General features: G+C 47.9%; 2 protein-coding genes across 2 annotated transcripts in view; one reads left to right on the top strand and one right to left on the bottom strand.

Moving 5' to 3' along the window:
- Nucleotides 1–2736: 2736 nt before the first annotated feature.
- pih1d1 (PIH1 domain containing 1) lies at nt 2737–21928 on the bottom strand. Its single transcript, XM_085969768.1, has 11 exons — nt 21664–21928; nt 20697–20856; nt 18586–18652; nt 16620–16808; nt 15865–15926; nt 13851–13932; nt 11883–11979; nt 10319–10369; nt 9997–10087; nt 7483–7626; nt 2737–3911 (listed from the first exon to the last, which is right to left on the bottom strand). Exons 2-11 carry the CDS (start codon nt 20775–20777, stop codon nt 3876–3878), a joined length of 900 nt encoding a protein of 299 aa, XP_085825894.1. The 5' UTR covers nt 20778–20856; nt 21664–21928; the 3' UTR covers nt 2737–3875.
- Nucleotides 21920–24450, top strand: part of aldh16a1 (aldehyde dehydrogenase 16 family, member A1) — a 68680-nt gene continuing 66149 nt past the window's right edge. Inside the window, exon 1 of the mRNA XM_085969767.1 lies at nt 21920–22123. Within this exon, the coding sequence (XP_085825893.1) occupies nt 22028–22123 (96 nt within the window). The 5' untranslated portion in view covers nt 21920–22027. The remainder of the gene's footprint in view (nt 22124–24450) is intronic.

Genomic DNA, 24450 nt, shown 5'->3' with positions numbered 1-24450 from the left:
CTGCAGCTCATGCGACAAGTGCAATTTCTGTGTTTATCCTTTTCAGGTTTGGTGTACAGCACGTGCCTGAAAAACCACACACCTCAGAAATCTCCACCGTTCAATGCACTGCGTTCTTGGCCATGGAGCGATGACTCATTCCAGAAGCCCGGCACCCCAGCATATTAACTGTATGATGCTAGAACACGGCCATCATCAGAGTTTACCCTTTACGGGTGTCTTATTATTAAATAGCGCTTTCAGTTTTCATACGACATTGTACCTGTGCTGAAAAACCTGCAAATAAAGAGCTATATCTTCACTTGGATCTGTCAAATCCCTTTCTTAACACTCTATCTTTCGAGCTATTTTCCTGCAGATAATGCATGCTACCCCTTAAATGTGTACATGTCGAGCTTTGTTCGCTCGCCTTGTAAGTCAAAGATTGTGGGTTTAAAGCCCACCACAGACCCCAGCACAAAGACTAGGCTGACACTTCAGTGCAATAGTGCAGTGTTGTCGGAGGTGCCATGATTCGATTAGGAGGTTGAAACCGAGGCCCTGCCTGCCTGTGCCGGTGAATGTAAAAAAAGATCCCACGGCACTATTCAAAGAAGAGCAGGGCGTTCCGCTGTCCGGGCCAACATTCCTCCCTCAATCATCAACACCACTAAAACAAGATTCATTCGTCATTTCTTTTATTTCCTTCAATTGGCTGTCAAGTTTTACCTTGGAAACTGTTCCCAACTTTGAAATTCTAGGTCGAAGGTTTTCTTTTGCCCTCCGAAGGAACTTTCGGCCCATTTTATCCCTCCTTTCAGGTTACGCTGAAACATTGCGCGCTGGCTTTCTCCAGTGACAAATCATATCTGCAAATCTCTTCCCACGCCTCAATCGGCAACGTGTTGAAAGGGTAGAATTCGGGACAGCACGCGGCGGGGTTTGGAAGCACTGCTTTCTAGAAGAACATAAGAATTAGGAGCAGGAGTTGGCCATACGGCCCCTCGAGCCTGCTCCGCCATTCAATAAGATCATGGCTGATCGCCGATCTCAACTCCACTTTCCCGCCCGATCCCCATATCCCTGGATTCCCTCAGTGCCCCAAAATCTATCGATCTCAGTCTTGAATATACTAAACGATTCAGCATCCACAGCCCTTTGTGATAGAGAATTCCAAAGATTCACAACCCTGAGTGAAGAAATTCCTCCTCATCTCGGTCTTAAGTGGCCGACCCCTTATCCGGAGATAAGCCAGGGGAAAACAGCCTCTCAGCATCTACCCTGTCAATCCCCCTCAGAATCTTACACATTTCAATGAGATCACCTCTCATTCTTCTAAACTCCAAAGAGTATAGGCCCATTCTACACAATCTCTCATCATAAACCTGACAAATCAGCTGAAGCTGCTGCCTTGGGATTCTCATGCGCCAGTGCAGCTTTTCTCTGTTAATAACTGAATGTCTCACTGAAAACTAGACATTGGGGAGGTATGAGTTCTGCCTAACTGCAAGAAGGCCTGCTTCACAGGTAGCGTAGTGGCAATGTCACTGGGCTAGTAATCCAGAGGCCTGGACTAATGATCTAGAGACGCGAGTTCAAATCCCACCACGGCAGCTGGGGAATTTAAATTCAGTTAATTAAATAAATCTGGAATAATTACTAGTATCAGTAATGAATCTATCAGATTGTGGTAAAAACCCATCTGGTTCACTAATGTCCTTTAGGGAATGAAATCTGCCGTCCTTACCCGGTCTGGCCTATATACGACTCCAGACCAACAGCAATGTGGTTGACTCTTAACTGCCCTCTGAAATGACCTAGCGAGCCACTCAGTTGTAACAAACCACTACGAAAAACAAAACCGACTGCAGCGGTTCAAGGCGGCGGCTCGCCACCACCTTCTCAAGGGCAATTAGGGATGGCCAATAAATGCTGGCATTGCCAGCGGCGCCCACATCCCATAAACAAATAAAAAAAAAACATTCTTTCATTTTGTTCTTCTGTGTTCCAGTCCATGAGCACGTTTGTCATTTCCTGCTCCTTCCACCAACCTCATCCAAAATGACCAAGGCGAGTCCCTTCGCACTGAAGGAATCCATTGCAAACCGTGAACAGCTCAAAGTACAAAAGCAAGAAGCAATAGAAACATAGAAGATAGGAGCAGGAGTAGGCCATTCGGCCCCTCGACCCTGCTCCGCCATTTAATGAGATCATGGCTGATCATCCAAATTCAGTACCCTGTCCCTGCCTTCTCCCCATATCCCTTGATCCCTTTAGCCTTAAGAAATATATCTAACTCCTTCTTGAATATATTTAATGACTCAGCCTCAACTGCCTTGTGTGGTAGAGAATTCCACAGGTTCACCACTCTCTGGGTGAAGAAATTCCTCTTCATCTCTGTCCTAAATGGCTTCCCCCTTATCCTTAGACTGTGACCCCTGGTTCTGGACTCCCCCACCATCAGGAACATCCTTCCTGCATCTAGTCTGTCCAGTCCTGTTAGAATTTTATAAGTTTCAATGAGATCCCCTCTCATTCTTCTAAACTCCAGCGAGTACAAGCCCAATCGACCCAATCTCTCCTCGTACGTCATTCCTGCCATCCCAGGTATCAGCCTGGTGAATCTTCGCTGCGTTCCCTCCATGGCAAGAACATCCTTCCTCAGATAAGGCGACCAAAACTGCACACAATACTCAAGCTGCATCTATTGAAACAGGTGCCCATTGAACTGGCAATGATCCCATGCTTACACGCTGCACCGTTTAGATAATAGAAGATTTTTATTTACATCACACAAGGGTGGTGCAGAAGGAAAGCCTAGTCGAAGGATAGGCACAACCGAGAACTTAGAACTTGCCGCACTCACAAAGACCTTGGCAAACTCGCCCATTAGAAGGATTTGGTTGCACTGGACCTGATTTCAGAACAGGCCCAAGCAGTGAAATATACTTTAATGCCTAAAAGAAAAATGCGAGCGCTATAAATCCAAAATAAAACCCAGAAATGGTTAGAGACACACAGCAGGTCAATCAGCGACTGTAAAGGTAACGTTTTGGATGTGACCGTTCATCAAAGCGCGGGGCTCTGATGAAGGGAGCATCCTGAACCTTTCTTCTTCCATCAAATGCTGGACAGCCTGCTGTGCGTTTGCAGTAATCAGCCAGCATTCCCACTCCTAATCAGTGGGTCAATAACTAGAGGTCACAGATTTAAAATTATTGGCAAAAGATTTGGAGGGGCGGGGGAGCGGGAATGTTTTTCCACTCGGAGAGTTGTCGGGATCTGGAACGCTCGATCAGAAAAGGTGGTGGAAGCTGAATCCATCGGTAATTTTAAAAAGGGAGGTGGACAGGAACTGGAGGATGAGGAACTTGAAGGGTTACGGACAAAAAGCGGGGATGCGAGGCTAAGCACGACTGCTCCTTCAAAGAGCCAACACAGGCACCACCGGCCGAATGGCCTCCTTCCGTGCTGCAAGTTTCTATGATTGATTCTCCAGTGACTGTTGCTGCAAAGACTACAAGAATGTTGGAGGAGGACAGCACTGAGCGTGGCTGTGACGCCCTCTACTGTCGAACAGCTTTCACCATTAATGCTTACGTGCATGAAGCGTGGTAACTTGGGCAAGATGCTAGAGGGTAGTCAGTGGCCACGGGGGGGGGGGAACAAAAAGACAATAGCAATGGGCTTTGTCTCTGAACTTTAAAAAAATTATTTTTAAACATAATTCCCAAGATTGTGACAGTGAAAAACAAATTCAAAGTGGCCTCCATGTCATCGGAGTGGGAAGCGACACAGTAAATGTGCAGCGCTGACGGCGTGCACGCTGGGAGAGAGTGCAAGTCCCTGTTACCCGGTCTTCATGAGTACTGCTGGTCCTGGAAGCGTTCCTGCTCTTACGCTGGCTGCACAGGCATCGTGACGGTCAGAACCTGCCAGGAAACGGTAGAGAAATTGAAGAATTCCGCATTTTGTTTTGAGGCAAATACACTCGCTTCCCTTCTGAGGGGGAGTTTCCCCCTCGTATTCAGTCACCTTTATACAAAACTTTCTTTCGCCCTGCCACAGTGCACACTGACTAAAGGTGCACAGTTCACTCCTGTCGGCTCTTGCACATGTACAGTACACACTGGATAAAGAGGAACAATTCATTCTTGTCTGGTACTCTCTACCATGCCTGTATCTCTGTGCCAGCACCTGTACATGTACAGCAGAAACCAGGTAAAAGGGAACGATTCCCTCCTAACCAATACTGTATGCTCATTTGTGGCAGTGTTGGCTCCTGTAGGTGTACAGTTTAAAAAAAAAAATACACATTTTGACAACAGTTCCAAAGTCTCTTGTGCCTGGTGTCTGTCACAGGGGGGTTGTGGGGCTGCAGGAGATTACAGAGCTAGGGAAGGGGCGAGGCCATGGAGGGATTTGAAAACAAGGATGAGAATTTTAAAGTCGAGGCGTTGTTTAACCGGGAGCATTGGCGATCTTCTAGCCTTCTGGTGACCGGTAACGGTTTCAACAGAAACAAGTCTATACAACCCTCACAAAAACTGTGGTTGGAAATAGCAGCGTGCAACCGTTTCTCTCTGTCACCCTCCACCACCACCAAATTGCAACAACCTAGGCAGGTCTCGGGGAAAGGAGACTCAACTCTGAAGAAAATATTGATTGAATTATGTGCCAGTTGCCTGGGAAGCACCTCACTATGCTCAAGTGCCTGCACCATGGTCAGACCCTGCTACCATTTTCATTATCATTTTGACAACAGTTCTAAAGTCTCTTGTGCCTGGTGTCCATCACAGGTAACTTGACTATCAAGGTGACTGGTGAGAGTCATAGGGCAGGATTTTCATTGGGCCTTGGAGGCGGGATTGGAGGCGTGTGGGGGGGGGTTAAAATCTCGAAATCGGGGGGGGGGGGGGGGCACGAACCCATCCCGTCTTCATGCCAGTTTCAAAGGAGGCAGGTACCCGACCCACACTGGGACCCGCCTCCCCGAGGCGGGAAGGGGATTAGTACCAATTAACTGCCTGTTAACAGGTAGTTAACAGGCAGTTTTTAGCCTAATCCCTATTTTTATTCCTGAAGTGTGGGATTCCCGACGGCTCCAAACCACGCCAAGTTAGCGAGGCGGACCGTCGGGCTTGGAGGGTTCGAGATGTCCGGTGTTCAGGTGAGTGATGGGTGCATGAGTGCAGAGGTAAGTGTGTTTGGTGTGTGTAAAGTGTTTAAATAAGTTTTACTTCCCTTTACAGCCTTCCTTCCTTCAGGTCTCGGGAGTCCCTCATCTCACCGGCACAGAAAGCAGAATGGCCGCGAGCTGTCAAAAGTTCCAGCATTCAGCTTTCTGTTCTGGAGAGATCTCTAAATCAGCCTGAGAGGAAGGAATTAACTTGGAGTACAGGTTTTCAGTGTTTGACGGCTTCAAAGAGCTGTCAAACGCTGATATTTCATCTGTCAAAAGTGAAATGTCAATCTGTGACGTCACCTGTTGCCGGGTGGCCCTTAATTGGCCTGCTGAGCCCGCTGGGCGGGCTCAATAAGGTCAATCAAGTGAAAATCGCGTGGGTTCGCCACAACTCGATGGAAGCGGGACTACAACCCCGAAAGTTGTAGTCCCGCCTCCTACACGCCTCCTCAATCAAAATCCAGCCCATAGAATCATAGAGTTATACAGCACAGAAAGAGGCCCTTCGGCCCATCATGTCTGCGCCGGCCATCAAGCCCTGTCTATTCTAATCCCATTTTCCAGCAATTGGCCCATAGCCTTGTATGCTATGGCGTTTCAAGTGCTCATCTAAATGCTTCTTGAATGTTGTGAGGGTTCCTGCCTCTACCACCCTTTCAGGCAGTGAGTTCCAGATTCCAACCACCCTCTGGGTGAAAATATTTTTCCTCAAATCCCCTCTAAACCTCCTGCCCCTTACCTTGAAACTATGCCCCCTGGTTACTGACCCCTGTACTAAGGGGAAAAGTTCCTATCTATCTACCCTATCTATGCCCCTCATAATTTTGTACACCTCAATCAGGTCCCCCCTCAGCCTTCTCTGCTCTAAGGAAAACAACCCCAGCCTGTCCAGTCTCTCTTCATAGCTGAAGTGCTCCAGCCCAGGTAACATCCTGGTGAATCTCCTCTGCACCCTCTCCAATGCAATCACATCCTTCCTATAGTATGGCGACCAGAACTGCACACACTATTCCAGCTGTGGCCTAACTAGCGTTTTGTACAGCTCCATCATAACCTCCCTGCTCTTATATTCTATGCCTCGGTTAATGAAGGCAAGTATCCCATATGCCTTTTTAACCACCTTATCTACCTGTCCTGCTGCCTTCAGGTATCTATGTACATGCACACCAAGGTCCCTCTGATCCTCTGACCTTACTAGGGTCCTACCATTCATTGTGTATTCCCTTGCCTTGTTAGTCCTCCCAAAATGCATCACCTCACACTTTTCAGGGTTAAATTCCATTTGCCACTGTTCTGCCCATCTGACCAACCCGTCTATATCGTCCTGTCGCCTGAGGCTTCCCTCCTCGCTATTTACCACTCCACCAATTTTCGCGTCACCTGCGAACTTGCTGATCATACCTCCTACATTCATATCTAAATCATTAATGTACACTACAAACAGCAAAGGACCCAGCACCGATCCCTGCGGTACCCCACTGGACACAGGCTTCCAGTCACAAAAACAACCTTCGACCATCACCCTCTGCCTCCTGCCACTAAGTCAATTTTGGATCCAATGTGCCAAATTGCCCTGGATCCCATGGGCTCTTACCTTCTTGACCAGTCTCCCATGCGGGACTTTGTCAAAAGCCTTACTGAAGTCCATGTAGACTACATCAACTGCACTACCCTCATCCACACACCTAGTCACCCCCTCGAAAAATTCAATCAAATTGGTTAGACATGATCTCCCCCTGACAAAGCCATGCTGACTATCCTTGATTAATCCTTGCCTCCCCAAGTGGAGACTAATTCTGTCCCTCAGAATTTTTTCCAATAATTTCCCTACCACTGATGTTAGGCTCACTGGCCTGTAATTTCCTGGTTTATCCCTACTACCCTTCTTGAATAATGGTACTATGTTGGCTGTCCTCCAGTCCTCTGGCACCTCCCCTGTGGCCAGAGAGGTTCTGAAAATTTGTGTCAGAGCCCCTGCAATCTCCTCCCTTGCCTCATACAGCAGCCTGGGATACATCTCGTCTGGGCCTGGGGATTTATCCACTTTTAAGTCCGCTAAAACCGCTAGTACCTCCTCCCTCTCAATACTAATTTGTTCAAGTATATCACAATCCCCCTGCCTGATTTCTATGTCTACATCGTCCTTCTCCATAGTGAACACAGATGCAAAATATTTGTTTAAACCCTCACCTACATGTTCCGGTTCTACACACAGATTGCCACTTTGGTCCCTAATGGGCCCTACTCTTTCCCTGGTTATCCTCTTGCCCTTAATATACTTATAAAACAATCTGCCTGAAAGATTGACTTCTCCTTACCCTGGTATTCCTGTTGAACTGAGAGCCGCTTTCCTCCTGAACGATGTTGTATGGGATGTAAATATCTAGATGATAAAGGTCTGGCCGGGCCCACAACACGATCCGGTCTTCTCCGAGGTCAAGCAGTAATGATCCTGCTGAATCCTGCAGCACATAGAGAGAACTTGTAATCATAAAATCGTACAGCAGATTTTAAACACCTCTACCAAATCTCCGCTAAGGGTGTATACACTAGCAGTGTTGGATTGGCAGGGTGCTTTCATGTTCTCTTTCTCTCCCGACAGCCTCCGATTCTTACTGGAATACTGTTTCATGGGCATCAGCTACTCTCCGGTATCTAAGAGGGCGTTATTCACATCTGAGCCTAAACTGTGAGTACTGGCAAGCGTCCGACAGCGAAGGGCATCATAGCTGAGCCAATCCTGTCCTCACTAGACATTCGCATCCACACCCTCATCAGCAGGGGTAATGGAATCACAAATTGGAGTTGGAAACCTGACTGAACCTGTATAGGCAGATGGAATTGGAGGCCAAGGTTTCATCTGAAGCACGGCACCTCCAACGGCACTGGGGGTTGGCGTACAAGAGTAAGGAAGTCTTGCTGCGATTGTACTGGGCTTTGGGGAGACCACGCCTGGAGTACTGTGCACATTTTTGGTCTCCTTACCTAAGGAAGGATATACTTGCCTTGGAGGCAGTGCAACGAAGGTTCACTAGATTGGGTCCTGTGATAAGAGGGTTGTCCTGTGAGGAGAGAGTGTGTAGAATGGGCCGATACTCTCTGGAGTTTAGAAGAATGAATGAGAGGTAATCTAATTGAAACAGGTAAGATTCTGAGAGGGTTTGACAGGGTAGATGCCGAGAGGCTGTTCCCCCTGGCGGGAGAGTCTAGAACTAGGGATCATAGGATAAGGAGTTGGCCATTTAGGACTGAGATGAGGAGAATTTCTTCACTCAGAGTTGGGAGTCTTTGGAATTCTCTACCCCAGAGGGCTGTGGATGCTCAGTCGTTGAGTATATTCAAGGCCGAGATCAATAGATTTTTGGACTCTAGGGGAATCGAGGGATATGGGGATCGGGTGGGAAAGTGGAGTTGAGGTCGAAGATCGGCCATGACCTTATTGAATGGGGTGGTATGGCCTACTCCTGCTCCTATTTCTTATGTTCTCTGACAATACAGCACTCCCTCAGTACTGTAATGGAGCGTGAGCTTAGATTGATTCAATCCTGAGTACGGGGCTAAAATCCACAACTTTCTGACCCAGAGAGGAGAGTGAGACTCACAAAGACAAGTAAGCACACATTAATAATCAAGTAACAACAGAAAATGCTGGAAAAACTCAGCAGGTCAGGCAACATCCGTGGAGAGAAATTTGAGTTGACGTTTCGGGTCGAAACCCTTCTTCAAAACTGGAAAGAAAAGAAAATGGATCGAAGGCAGGGCTGCGATCGGACAAAAGAAGTAAAAGAGACAATAAAAGGTATTCGAAGCTAGACGAGATGGTAATAGGCTGAGATTAGGTGTGAAGTGTACTGGCAGGGCAAGAGATGGCTGCCAGGTGTGAGAGAGAAACAAAAGGAAAGGGGGGGGGGGGGAAAGAGTGGAAAAATTACAAGAAAAAATGTAATAGGGGCCGAGGTTATGATCTGAAATTGTTAAACTCGATATTGAGTCCGGAAGGCTGCAGAGTGCCTAATTGGAAGATGAGGTGCTGTTCCTCGAGTTTACGTTGAGCTTCCGTGGAACAATACAAGAGGTCAAGGACGGTGAGGTCCGAGTGGGAATGGAGCGGTGAATTAAAATGACAGGCGACCGGAAGCTCGGGGTCACCCTTACGGACTGAACGGAGGTGTTCCGCAAAGGGAGGGGCAGGGGTGAGGGCAGAAGTGCAGGAGATAGAACTGACACGGTCGAGGGCAGTGTCAACCACGATAGGGTTCCCCTTGTCCTCACCTTTCACCCCACCAGCCTCCACATTCAACGGATCATCCTCTGGCATTTCTGCTACCTCCAAAGTGATCCCACCACCAAATGTATCTTCCCCTCCCCTCCCAGCATTCCGTAGGGACCGCTCCCTCCGAGACACCCTAGTCCACTCCTCTATCACCCCAAACAGCCCTTCCCCTTCGCCTGGCACCTTCCCGTGCAAGCAGAGGAGATGTAACACCTGCCCCTATACCTCCCCCCTTCCCACTGTCCAGGGCCCCAAACACCCCTTCCAGGTGAAACAGCGATTTACTTGTACTTCTAGTATACTGTATTCGCTGCTCACGATGTGGTCTCCTCCACACTGGGGAGACCAAACGCAGATTGGGTGACCGCTTTGCGGAACACCTCCGTTCAGTCCGTAAGGGTGACCCTGAGCTTCCGGTCGCCTGTCATTTTAATTCACCGCTCCATTCCACTCAGACCTCACCGTACTCGGGCTCTTGTATTGTTCCACAGGTATTGTTCCCCCCCCCCCCCACCCCCCCATCTCCATTAATGCAGCGGTCTGGGAATTTAATACTAACCACTTTGGGTAAGGAAATTTCCGCGACCAGGAAACTGGGGTGTCCGTCTGCAGGCTCAGCCACAATCGTGTAATCCGGCTCCACGCAGGTACTGCCAGGACAGAGAAAGCAAAGACGTCAACAATCCCCTAACAGCGCACAACCCTCGTATATGGTGTGGCTGCCCCTTTCGCAGAAATAAACCCATTGCCCAGGTCCCAGGTGGGAATGCGGACGGTGGCGCCCACAATCAGCATCTCGATCGCTCAGTATTATATTAGTTATAAATCTCCTGGTAATCAATTACCTTCTCCCACTCTGAAGCAAGATGAAGTAATCTTACCTTTCCACTTCTGATATGAGAGGGTTACTGCAACTTCCCTGGGACGGAGTGCTGTCAAAATAAAATAGGACGGCATGGGTTTAGTGATTGTCAGGGTTCACTAGATTGATCCTTTCAAAAATCTATCTCCGCCTTAAAAATATATTCAATGACCCAGCCTCCACAGCTCTCTGGGGAAGAGAAAAGGGATATGGGGATCGGGCAGGAAAGTGGAGTTGAGGTCCAAGATCAGCCATGATCTCATTGAATGGCGGAGCAGGCTCGAAGGGCCGAATGGCTGACTCCTGCTCCTAGTTCTTATGTTCTTCATGTCACAGGCTGTTTTTTGACCCTACGGTTTCCACTGGTTTGAATCTTTATACATGAAAAATATAGAATGTGCAAAGAGCTCCAGCAGCTGTCTGCCCACGGTGCCACTGTAACAATGCTCCCATCGGAACCTCACCGGTGGCTGTGATTATTTTACCGTGTGCACTGCAGGGCTATGGGGAAAGAGTAGGGGAGTGGGACTAATTGGAGAGCTCTTTCAAAGAGCCGGCACAAGCACGAAGGGCTGAATGGCCTCCTTCTGCGCTGTACGTTGAGGATTGTGTGCCGTTTTGGTCGCCTTATCTGAGGAAGGATGTTCTTGCCATGGAGGGAGTGCAGCGAAGATTCACCAGACTGATACCTGGGATGGCAGGAATGACGTATGAGGAGAGATTGAGTCGATTGGGCTTATACTCGCTGGAGTTTAGAAGAATGAGAGGGGATCTCATTGAAACTTATAAAATTCTAACAGGACTAGACAGACTAGATGCAGGAAGGATGTTCCCGATGGTCGGGGAGTCCAGAACCAGGGGTCACAGTCTAAGGATAAGGGGTAAGCCATTTAGTACTGAGGTGAGGAGGAATTTCTTCACCCAGAGAGTGGTGAACCTGTGGAATTCTCTACCACAGAAGGCAGTAGAGGCCAATTCATTAAATATATTCAAGAAGGAGTTCGATATATTTCTTAAGGCTAAAGGGATCAAGGGATATGGGAGAAAGCAGGGACAGGGTACTGAATTTGGATGATCAGCCATGATCTCATTACAGGAAACTTTGGTTTATCCGGAGGTTGTATGTCCAGAAACCTCGACCTACTGGCAGAAATCAGGAGCCGTTTTGTTAGTTTTTTTTTCTTCTCGTGGCTTTTTTTTTTCCAACAGTCGTGCTCTACAAAGTCTCTGTAGCTTAGCAACAGCTTCAGAGAGACGCTTCTAAGGTACGGCCGACTGTTTAGAAGCTGTTGCTAAGCAACAGTGTTTGTTGTCAGATACGGAGATGAAAACCTCCGTATGCTTCAACATTAACGCTGGTACGTCCGGCAGTTTTGATAGATCAGCAACAGCTCGGTCCCGTCGATGCCGGATATAACAATGTTTCCTGTAAATGGCGGAGCAGGCTCGAGGGGCTATGTTGTACGATTCTGGCCCTATCGTGCTCTTTCGAACACCATGCCATCAATGTGCAGGGAATCAAATACATCCCAAGGTTGTGCAAGGTGCTATAATAATGCGAGTTCTTTCTTCTACCACTTTACCTGGAGTCCAGTTCCTGGATAACCGGTTTCGATTTTGTTCTGATGTTCTGTTCTGCTATGGACCCCAGAAATGTCCTGTTTTTCAGCATTCGCCATTCTGGGAAGGAACCAAATTGTTAACAACTTCAGCAACTCGGTGGGAATACTGACCTTTCACCTCTGGAATCTGGGTTCAGGTACGGACAATGACGGTCTCTATTGTCTGGTGGAGATCAAGTCGGGCACGGCCTTGAGCATCTCGGTTCAGATTGAGCACATAGGTCCTCCTCAACTTATTTTATCTCTGGTTGGCCCACCACCACCATCATGTTTAAGAGTCTCCAGACCAAAAACAGTGGCATGTTCACCAAATATGGAGTGCTGGCTCTCTCCCTGCAGCAATGTACCCCACTTACCCATCCAGAGACACTAGGTGGAGTTTGGAAAGATCCCAAAGTGGGTACAAGGGGTACTGCTGGAGTTAAGCACGCTAAAGCGAGGCAGCTTACCAACACAACAACTTGTATTTATATAGCACCTTTAGCGCAGTAAAACGTTCCAAGGCGCTTCACAGGAGCGTAATAGAACAACATTTGACACCGAGCCACATAAAGAGATACGTATTAGGGCAGATGACCAAAAGCTTGGTCTAGATGCAGGAAGGATGTTCCCGATGGCGGGGGAGTCCAGAACCAGGGGTCACAGTCTAAGAATAAGGGGTAAGCCATTTAGGACTGAGATGAGGAGGAATTTCTTCACCCAGAGAGTGGTGAACCTGTGGAATTCTCTACCACAGAAGGCAGTGGAGGCCAATTCATTAAATATATTCAAGAAAGAGTTAGATATATTTCTTAAGGCTAAAGGCATCAAGGGATATGGGGAGAAGGCAGGGACAGGGTACTAAATTTGGATGATCAGCCATGATCGCATTGAATGGCGGAGCAGGCTCGAGGGGCTGAATGGCCTACTCCTGCTCCTATCTTCTATGTTTCTATGGTCAAAAAAGTAGGTTTCAAGGAGTGTCTTGTAGGAGGAAAGAGAGGTAGAGAGGCGGAGAAGTTTAGGGAGGGAATTCCAGAGCTTAGGGCCCAGGCAGCTGAAGGCACGGCCACCAATAGTGGAGCGATTGAAATCAGCGATGCTCAAGAGGACAGAATTAAAGGAGCACAGAGATCCCAGAGGGTTGTGGGGCTGGAGGAGATTACGGAGATCGGGAGGGGCGAGGCCATGGAGGGATTTGAAAACAAGGATGAGAATTTTAAAAATCGAGGTGTTGCTTGACCGGGAGCACTGGCGATCTTCCAGCCTTCTGGTGACCGGTAATTATCACAGAAACCCCACAGTGCAGATAGAGGCCATTTCGGCCCATCGAGCCTGCACCGACACATATCCCACCCGATCCCCGTAACCCCTACACCAACACATATCCCACCCTATCCCCGTAACCCCACGTATTTAATCCCCCTAACACTAAGGGTCAATTTTATCATAGCCAATCATCCTAACCCGCACATCTTTGGACTGTGGGAGGAAACCGGAGCACCCGGAGGAAACCCACGCAAACACGGGGAGAATGTGCAAACTACACACAGTCACCCGAGGCCGGATTCGAACCCGGGTCCCTGGCGCTGTGAGGCAACAGTGCTAACCACTATGCCACCGTGGTTTCAAAAGAAACATGTCTCTTCCACCCTCACAAAAACTGCGGTCGAAAATAGCAGCGTGCAACCGTTTCTCCCCGTCACCCTCCACCACCACCAAATTAAAACAACCTAGGCAGGTCTCGGGGAAGGAGACTCAACTCTGAAGAAAATGTCGACTGAATTATGTGCCAGTCTCCTGGGAAGCGCCTCACTATGCTCAAGTGTTGGATCCGGCTACCATCAAATGTGGCTCAGCACGTGAAGGATCTGCACCAAGGTTAGAAAGGGGTAGGGTATTAATGAAAAACTAAGTGGCAAGCTTAAACAAACTAACCTAGGTACCTACCTCGGGAGAGTTCAAAGTTATATTTGTTTTCCAGTCCTTCAAAGCCGATCGTCATAAAGAATTCCATGAAGTGTTTGTTTTTCTGTGTCAAAAAAAAAGACAATAAATTACTTTTCCTACATTAAAGAAAGACTTGCATTTGTATCACGCTTTTCACCACCTCAGGACGTCCCAAATTCTTTACATAAGCGCACCCAAAACTCTGCTGCCTGTATCCAAACTCACACCACGTCCTGTTCACCCATCTCCCCTGTGCTTGCTGACCTACATTGGCTCCCGGTTGAGCAACGCCTCGATTTTAAAATTCTCATCCTTGTCTCCGTGGCCTCGCTCCTCCCCGTCTCTGTAACCTCCTCCAGCCCCGAAAGCCTCCGAGATCTCCGCGCTCCTCCAATTCTGGCCTCTTGCGCATCCGCGATTTTAATCGTTCCACCTTTGGCGGCCGTGCCTTCAGCTGCCTGGGCCCTAAGCTCTGGAATTCCCTCCCTAAACCTCTCCGCCTCTCTACCTCCCTCTCTTCCTTTAAGACGCTCCTTAAAACCTCCCTCTTTGACCCAAGCTTTTGCTGCTCTGCCCCAATATCCCCTTGTGTGGCTCAGTGTCAAATTTTGTTTGATAATCGCTCCTGTGACGTGCCTTGGGACGTTTTAGTACATTAAAGGTGCTATATAAATGCAAGCTGCTGTTGTTGTTCACTGTCTCTCATTAAACCACTTCACGAATATTTTTATTTATCAGAATGTAGGCAACACAGGGCCACATTTACTACCCATCCCTAGTAACCCCAAGATGGTCACGCTGGGCCACTTCAGAGGGCTTTAAACATCAGCAGACACAGTGTGGGGCTGGAGTCATAAAGAAAGAAAGGCTTGCATTTATACAACGCCTTTCACGACCACCGGACGTCTCAAAGCGCTTTACAGTCAATGAAGTACTTTTGAAGTGGAGTCACTGTTTTAACGTGGGAAATGCAGCAGCCAATTTGCACACAGCAAGCTCCCACAAACAGCAATGTAATAATGACCAGATAATTTGTTTTAGTGATGTTGGTTGAGGGATAAATATTGGCCCCAGGACACCAGGGAGAACTCTTCTTCGAAATAGTGCCATGGGATCCTTTACGTCCACCTGAGAGAGCAGACGGGACCTCGGTTTAACGTCTCATCCGAAAGACGGCACCTCCGACAGTGCGGCACTCCCTCGGCACCGCACTGGAGTGTCAGCCTAGATTTTTGTGCTCAAGTGCCTAGAGTGGGACTTGAACCCACAACCTTCTGACTCAGAGGCGAGGGTGCTACCAACTGAGCCACGACTGACATACGTAGGCTAGACTGGGTAGTGGTGGCAGGTTCCCTTCCCTGAAGGACACTGGTGAATCAGTTGGGTTTTCATGACAATCTGGCAGCTTCATAGCTATTTTTCGGGTGCCAGTCCTGTCCACAATGACCAGATGTAACAAATTCAATTATTGCCATGAACTCTGGACCCCTGGGTTACTGGTTCGGTGTCATAGCCACTACACAGGGAGGAGGGACTTCAGTTATGTGAAGAGACTGGATTAAGTGGGGTTATTCTCCTTAGCGCAGAGATTTAATAGAGATGAAGGGTTTTGATCGAGTAAATAAGGAGAAACTGTTTCCAGTGGCAGGAGGGTCGGTAACCAGAGGACACAGATTTAACGTAATTGGCAAAAGAACCAGAGGTGACATGAGGAAAAAAATGTTTACGCAGCGAGTTGTGATCTGGAATGCGCTGCCTGAAAGGGCAGTGGAAGCAGATTCAATAGTGACTTTCAAAAGGGAATTGGATAAAGGAAAAATTTGCGGGGCTATGGGGAAAAGAGCAGGGGAGTAGGACGAATGAGATAGCTCTACCAAAGAGCCAGCACAAGAACGATGGGCTGAATGGCCTCATTCTGTGCTGTATCATTCTCTGATTCTATTACCCTACCCACCCACCAGTTACACTGTGAGCAATCACGCGAGAGCCATCAACATAAATCATCGGGCCTTACCTGAATTTTGTTGTAAAATTTTGAATTGATGACTATGTCGTATGCAGTGCATCCATTACCACCTGAAAAAACCCAAACAATTTCAATCATCCCTAATACAACATTTCTTTCTCCTTCCAATTTTTTCCTTTCCCTCCTCTCATGCTGGTGCCCTGCTCCACAGCAATGCCTGCCCTCTGGCACCTTGCCCAAGAGGGCTTACGATGTGAGCTCAGACCAGGGCTCTCCACTGCAAAGTCCAATCCGGTCCTCCCTTGACATTTACACCTAACTCGGCACAGAACAAGAAACGACCCTGGGACCTTCCCGCTCTGTACAGGTCACTGCCACGCTGGATGGTGCGCTGACACCACCCGCCACCCCCCCCCCCCACTTCCCTTGTCCACCTGCCCACCCTGCCTCCCCCACCACTCGCACCACCTCCCCCCCCACCCCCACACACCAGCTAGCAGAGAGGGCAGGGTTTAATTAACTTCCTCCTTTCCCCCCTGACATGAATCTTGTCATTCATGGGAAATGACTTATGAAATAATACTGGGCGGCCTGCTGGTGGCGCTGTCCAGGGAGAGTATAAATACTCGGGCACGGGCCCAGCTTGCTCAGGACATTCTTTAACAGGAACTAGTGAAGGACACAACTAGATCTCCGTGTTGAAAAGCAGTTGATTAAAGCCTTGTTTAATACTCAGACCGAGTGCCTCGTAGTTCTCTTACGTCACACACCCCCCCCCCCCCCGCCATTACACAAACACGCACTGTTGTCAACTTCGGCATGCGGTTCGCCGAGGCTCATGGGAATCCTGTATCCGGAAGGGTCTTCAGATTCCAGCAGGCTCACCAAGCCTTCCTCGGAGAGATCTGGCGGAGGTGGGATTTGCTCAGATTTGCACACGTTGACGAAAACCTTCTCGCTGCTGCTGCTCGTCTTTGTCTTCACGCAGAAGCCTGTGAAAAGGGTGACATTTTTGCCAATTGATTTAGGGTCAGCAGTACAAGGAGCCTTCAAAAACAGTAAAGTACTTTTTGCCCCGATTTCCCTTGCTCCGACGGCCGCCTTAGCCCCAGGCTCTGGAATTCCCTCCCTAAACCTCTCTGCCTCTCTCTCCTCCTTTAAACCTACCTCTTTGACCGAGCTTTTGAACATAAGAAATAGGAGCAGGAGTCGGCCATTTGGCCCTTCGAGCCTGCTCCGCCATTCAATAAGATAATGGCTGATCTTCTACCTCAACTCCACCTTCCCGCACTATCCCCATATCCCTTGGTTCCCTTAATATCCAAAAATCTATCGCTCTCTGTCTTGTATATACTCAACGACTGAGCCTCCACAGCCCTCTGGGGTAAAGAATTCCAAAGATTCACCACCCTCTTAGTGAAGAAATTTCTCATCTCAGTCCTAAATGGCCGACCCCTTATCCTGAGACTGGGAGTGCCAGCCTAGATTTCGTGCTCAAGTCCTTGGTGTGGGACTTAAACTCATGACATTCTGACTCAAGAGGCGAGAGTACAACCCACTGAGCAACGGCTGACGGGGGTCACCTGTCCCAAGTGGCTCGGTGTCAAACTGTGTCCGATAACCTATCCTGTGAAGCACCTTGGGACGTTTTACTACGTTAACGGTGCTATATAAATGCAAGTGTTGTTGTTGTAGCAGTAGGGATACAAAACTGGCCTCAGCACCCTTGGCCTAGAGAAAGATTGGGGGGGGGGGGGGGAATAAACCAGGGACGTCCCCTCCCATTAGTCATTGATGTCCACTGTCAAGTGCACATGCGCAGATGTTGGAGGAGGTCAGAACAGGCCTTGGCTATAATGACCATGGTAAAATAATCTTCTGGCGCTTACAGCATTGGCTTGTGTGTCGAATACCCCCTTGGACAAGGTACCAGCAGGTACCCTCTTGAGTCAGCCGTGGCTCGGTGAGTAGCACCCTCGCCTCTGAGTCAGGTGGTCGTGGGTTCAAGTCCCATTCCAGAGACTTGAGCACAAAAATCTAGGCCGACACTCCCAGTGCGGTGCTGAGGGAGTGCTGCACTGTCGGAGGTGGCGTCCTTCAGATGAGACGTTAAACCGAGGCCCCGTCTGCTCTCTCAGGTGGACGTAAAAGATCCTGTGACGCTATTTTGAAGAGGAGATGGGGAATTATCCCTGATGTCCTGGCTAATAATTATCCATTGACCAATGTCACTAGAAAACAGATTATCTGGTTATTAGCACACTACTGTCTGTGGGAGCTTGCTGTGCACAAATTGGCTGCCGTGTTTCCTGCAACAGACTACAACTCAAAGAGTACTTCACTGGCTGGAAAGTGCTTTGCGATGTCCAGAGGTCATGAAGGGCGCAATATAAATGCAAGTCTTTGTTTTGAAAATAATTATACTCCTTTTAACTCCAGTCCACCAGAAGCCCAGTGTAACTTGCAAGTTAAATAGAGTCACTGTGTAAAGATCGTCTGGAATCTATTTAGTTTTTATCCCCTCATGTCCTCATTCAGACAGATTAACGCTTTGTTATATTTTGATGATGCATTGCTTCGTTTGTTAGTTTTTACCCACACGTCTCAGATTAAACCCCAGACTCGCCACTAATTCCAAGTTGTGGATTAGCTGACTGCTTCTGAAAAGGAGGGTAACTGTACCAACAAGTAGGAAGGGAAGGGAAGGGTTAGGCACAGCGCACTTGTCGCTTCGGTGGAATTCTCCGCAGGGTGGACATGATTGCGTACCTGGCAGTGGTACGATCTGCTTGGATTCCTGCGTTGTTGGAAGCTGGCTTTGCATTTCCCTCGCAGCCTAAGGAGGAAGAGGAAACCAGTGAGAATAACTAAAAACTGCAGTGGCTTAAAAAAACAAACCTCAAGCGGTCTTTAGAACCGAAGAAATAGGAGCAGGAGTCGGCCATTCAGCCCCTCAAGCCTGCTCCGCCATTCAATAAGCTCACGGCTGATCATCGACCTGAACTCCATCTACCTGCCCGATCCCCAAATCCCTCGATTCCCTTAGTGCCCAAAAATCTATGGATCTCAGCCTTGAATATATTAAACAACTGAGCCTCCACAGCCACAGGTTAGAGAATTCCAAAGATCCACAAATTCTTCGAGTGAAGAAATTTCTCCTCATCTCAGTCCTAAATGGCCGACCCCTTATTCTGAGACTGTGACCCCTGGTTCTAGACTCTCCAGCCAGGGGAAACATCCTCCCTTCAGCTACCCTGTCAAGCCCTATAAGAATTGTGTATGTTTCAATGAGATCACCTCTCATTCTTCTAAGCTCTAGGGAATATAGGCCCAATCTACTCAATCTCTCCTCATAGGACAATCCTACCATCCCAGGCATCAGTCTAGTGAATCTTCGTTGCACTCCCTCTAAGACAGGTATATCCTTCCTTAGGTAATTAAATGAGGGGCACAAGGCATTAATACAAGTGTCGGACAAGTATATCAGTGTTTAAGTCTGCATAAAATGCTATCAACAAAGTTTAAGGCACCCTTTCCTCGCTTGGCGCTCCTTCTCGAGTGCAAAATATCCTCATAGAAACAGAAGATAGGAGCAGCAGTAGGCCATTCGGCCCCTCTCCTCTCCTGAAGACACTCTACAGTTTCACTTGCAGCATCTCGTACAAGTGGCCATGCATGTGCGAATCTTGGCAGTGAATACTGGCTCTCAGGTGAGCGTAAAAGATCCCGTGGCACTATTTCGAAGAAGAGCAGGGGATTATCCCCAGTGCCCTGGCCAACATTTATCCTTCAACCAACATCACTAAAAAAAAAATCTGGTCATTACCCGATTGCTCTTTGCTGTGTACAATTTGGCCGCTGCCTTTCCTACATTACAACAGCGACTACACCTCAAAAGTACTTGATTGGCTGTAAAGCACTTTGGATGTACAGATGCTATAGACCTCTTTGAATGATAGCAATCTCCGCACTCATCTATTATTTGTTTAAAAAGTGATAACTAAATCCTATGTCAGAAAGTAATATGTGTACTTTTTTTTAATTTAAGAGTTATATAGATACATATTATGCTGAAGACATAAGATTTTACAACTGGCTGTTCTTTATAAAAAAATCTACAGCTTCTAGAAAATCATTAAGCATAAACCTGGTTTAAGAATTACTTTACTTGGCAGAGTTCGAAGCTTTTTCGTTTTTCTTACAACAACAAGAACTTGTATTTATATAGCACCTTTAACGTAGTAAAACGTCCCAAGGCGCTTCACAGGAGTATTAAAAGACAAATTATTATTGTATAATAATAATGTGTGGAATAAGTGAATTAAAAAAAAAAACAGTAAGTGCATTGGGAGAGAGTAAAGAAAGAAGATTTGCATTTATATAGCAACTTTCACGACCACCAATGCCAATGAAGTACTTTTTTTGAAGTGTAGTCACTGTCGTAATGTAGGAAACGCAGTAGCCAATTTGCACACAGCAAGGTCCCACAAACAGCAATGTGATAACGACCATATAATCTGTTTTTAGTGATGTTGATTGAGTGATAAATATTGGCCGGGACACCGGGGAGAACTCCCCTGCTCTTCTTCAAAACAGCACCATGGGATCTTTTACGTCCACCTGAGAGCGTAGACGGGGCCTCGGTTTAACGTCTCATCCGAAAGACATTATGACGATATGAAAAGAAAAACAGTGGAAATTTGTAACAAAACAGAAAATACTGGAAAGAAACAGCACGTTTAACCATTTCTTCCCCTTTCAAAAGCCTACAGACTGGCTCTTGTATTTCCAACATTTTCACTTGGCTCCATTTAATATGTGGCCCAGAGCTGGCACTCCACCCAAGGTGCTGGGTGGGATGGGGCAGTGATCGTGCCTACCTGCAGCAGCAGCTGCTCGTAGAGTGCATCCTCCTCGTGCGTCTCAGCCGAAAGCAGGCTTCCGTCTGTCATCGTTGCCATGGTCCAACTTGTTGAGTGTGTAAAGCCTGGGGATGCCTCTCAATAGTCGCCAAAGGAGTGAGTGTCAAGGCCGATAGGACTGTCAAACACACACACACAAACAGGACAGTCTGATAATGCAGCAGTTCACCTTTCATGTTAATTTTTCTTTTTGAAGTTACATTTCTGCACAATAGAAAAAATAATGGGGGGGGGGCGGAGGGGGAAGTGCAACTATAACTAGATGATCTGCTGGGGTTGCTAATGGGCCTGGTGTGCTGTATAGCTGCTAATGGGTTATTGTGCTTATTCTGGTCTGTTCCTTTAAGGTCTCTGCTCAACCTCGACCTGCAGGAAAGTGTTACAAAAGAGACACAACATGATGTGCGGGTTAGGTTGATTGGCTATGATAAATTGACCCTTAGTGTTAGGGGGATTAAATACGTGGGGTTACAGGGATAGGGTGGGATATGTGTTGGTGTAGGGGTTACGGGGATCGGGTGGGATATGTGTCGGTGCAGGCTCGATGGGCCGAAATGGCCTCTATCTGCACTGTGGGGTTTCTGTGATTCTGTGAAGTCGCTCTGCTATTACTGAGGCACGTGCCTCTAGAACAGGCAGCAACCACTCCAGCAAACACCCAATGGAGCAAGCAGCACCCACTCAGCAGCAAACACCCAATGGAGCAGCAAACACTCAATGGAGCAAGCAGCACCCACTCAGCAGCAAACACCCACTGGAGCAGGCAGCACCCACTCAACAGCAAACACCCAATGGAGCAAGCAGCACCCACTCAACATCACACACCCAATGGAGCAAGCAGCACCCACTCAACAGCAAACACCCAATGGAGCAAGCAGCACCCACTCAGCAGCAAACACCCACTGGAGGAGCAGGCAGCACCCACCCGCTGCTTCTGTCCCGTTACTATGCGCACCATCCCCCAAATCGCTCCCCGAGCAACACCATCCTGGAACAAAAAGGCCGGACACAGCAAATTTACAACGAAGCAGTCTTTTTCTCTCTCTCCCTGCGACAATGACGTGTGACAATGTAAGAGAAACAATTCTACAAAAGGGGGAAAAACATTAATTATTGGGGGGGTCTTAAATGTCAACCATATGGCGAGGAACGCAACGAACGGGCTTTTTGACCTTCTTGCGGGCGGAAGGAAGTGTGGGCACGGCAGGCGGTCCCGCTGACCTGCTTCCGACGGAAGCGGGTCCGGGTGATTGACAGGACAGGAGAAGCTGGGATACGGGGACGGGGTGATGGCTGCCAACGCTGCTCCAGACAAGCTGAGTGTCAGTGACATCTTCAGCAGTATGAGCTATGGGCCGGCCCCCGAGACCTCCAACATGGCCCAGGTAAGAGCGGAGGGGTGCGGGGGTGCCTTTTACAGAGGGTTTAGAGGGGCTGGTTCTTGTTGAAAGTTCCAGTCGGTGGACTTTGCTTCCCCCCCGGGCCCTGTCCTAGAAACAGGCCATTCAGCCCCTCGAGCCTGTTCCTCCATTCAAGGAGATCATGGCTGATCTGCGACCTAACTCCGCCATTGGCCCACAACCCTTTGGTTTGCCGAAATTTAAATCAGAAAAGGCTGGAAATACTCAGCAGATCAGGCAGCATCTGTGGAGAGAGAGACCGAGTTAACGTTTCAGGTCGATGACATAGAAACATAGAAGATAGGAGCAGGAGTGGGCCATTCGGCCCCTCGAGCCTGTTCCGCCATTCAATGAGATCATGGCTGATCATCCAAATTCAGTACCCTGTCCCTGCCTTCTCCCCATATCCCTTGATCCCTTTAGCCTTAAGAAATATATCTAACTCCTTCTTGAATATATTTAATTAATGAATTGGCCTCCACCGCCCTCTGTGGCAGAGAATTCCACAGGTTCACCACTCTCTGGGTGAAGAAATTCCTCCTCATCTCTGTCCTAAATGGCTTACCCCTTATCCTTAGACTGTGACCCTGGTTCTGGACTCCCCCGCCATCGGGAACATCCTTCCTGCATCTAGTCTGTCTAGTCCTGACAGAATTTTATAAGTTTCAATGAGATCCCCTCTCATTCTTCTAAACTCCAGTGAGTATAAGCCCAATCGACCCAATCTCTCCTCACACGTCATTCCTGCCATCCCAGGTATCAGTCTGGTGAATCTTCGCTGCACTCCCTCCATGGCAAGAACATCCTTCCTCAGATAAGGCGACCAAAACTGCACACAATACTCAAGGTGTGGTCTCACCAAGGCCCTGTACAACTGCAGCAAGACATCCTTGCTCCTGTACTCGAATCCTCTCGCTACGAAGGCCAGCATACCATTTGCCGCCTTAACCACCTGCTGCACCTGCATGCTTACCTTCAGCGACTGGTGCACAAGGACACCCAGGTCTTGTTGCACTTCCCCTTCTCCCAATCTATTGCTATTCAGATAATCTGCCTTCCTGTTTTTGACACCAAAGTGGATAAACTTGCATTTCTCCACGTTATATTACATCTGCCATGCTTTGCTCAATCACCCAACCTGTCCAAATTGTACTGGAGTTTCTTGGCACTTGGCACATTGGGGTAACTCCCCTGCTCCTCTTTAGAATTGTCATGATGCCATGACGCTATTCAAAGGGGGTGATGCATGAACAGAGCAACCTGGGGGTATGTGTGCACAAATCGTTGAAGGTGGCAGGGCAGGTTGCGAAAGCGGTTAAAGAAGCATACGGGATCCTGGGCTTCACAAATAGAGGCATAGAGTACAAAAGCAAGGAAGTTATGATGACCCTTTATCAGAACTGGAAAAAGTTGGCGATGTAGCAGGTTTTTAAGCAAGTGTAGGGGCAGGGAGAGGGGGGCGGAAACTTGCTTTAAAAACCTGTTACATCTCCCAACTTTTTCCAGTCCTGACGAAGGGTCGTCAACCTGAAACATTGACTCTGTTTCTCTCTCTACAGATGCTGCCCGACCTGCTGTGTATTTCCAGCATTTTCTGTTCTTATTTCAGATTTCCAGCGTCTGCAGTATTTTGCTTTTGTATTAGTCCCTTTGGTTTTCCCTGCCTAAACCTCGCTACCTCTCTCCTTTTAACACGCTCCTTAAAACCTACCTATTTGACCAAGCGATTGGTCACCTGCCCTAATTTATCTTTATGTGGCTCAGTGTCAAATTTTTTACCTTTTCATATTCCTGTGCAGCGCCTTGGGATGTTTTACTCCATTAAAGGCGCTATATAAATACAAGTTCTTGTTGTAGCTTAAGATTCTTATCCTTGGATTATTTTTGTTATGGCTTCTGCACCCCCTTGATAGCCTTAACATCCTTTCGAAATTAAGGTGTCCAAAAGTGGATACGGTATTCTATACTACAGCCTTAGCAATGAAAAAAATAATCTTGCATGTATATAGCGCCATTCATGACCTCAGGACGTCCCAGAGCTCTTTCCAGCCAATGAAGTACTATCGAGGTGTAGTTACAGTTGTCGGAAACGTGGCAGGCAAGTTTGCACACAGCAAGGTCCCTCAACAGCAATGTGATAATGAGCAGATGATTTGTTTTAATGATTTTGGTTGAGGGATCAATATTGGCCAGGACACTGGGATAACTCCCCTGCTCCTCTTTGAATAGTGACATGGCATGATGACAATTCTAAAGGGGGTGCAGGAACAGAGAGTCCTGGGGTATATGTGCACAAATCGTTGAAGGTAGCA

The sequence above is a fragment of the Somniosus microcephalus genome, chromosome 28 (assembly GCF_052327205.1).
Source record: "Somniosus microcephalus isolate GS21.2 chromosome 28, FLI_Smic_1.0, whole genome shotgun sequence".
NCBI lineage: Eukaryota > Metazoa > Chordata > Chondrichthyes > Squaliformes > Somniosidae > Somniosus > Somniosus microcephalus.
The sequence above is the reverse complement of the archived record's forward strand: the minus strand, read 5'-3'. Positions and strand labels throughout refer to the sequence as shown.

Bases quoted from the DNA above. Each gene is read 5' to 3' on its own strand.
- pih1d1 (XM_085969768.1), bottom strand. From the start codon at position 20,777: ATGGCAACGATGACAGACGGAAGCCTGCTTTCGGCTGAGACGCACGAG. The intron at 13,933-15,864 runs GTAAGGCCCGAT...TTTTTGACACAG, and splicing joins AATTTTACAACAAAATTCAG to AAAAACAAACACTTCATGGA. The intron at 3,912-7,482 runs GTAAGGAGAAGT...GTTTCCTGGCAG, and splicing joins AGTTCAACAGGAATACCAGG to GTTCTGACCGTCACGATGCC.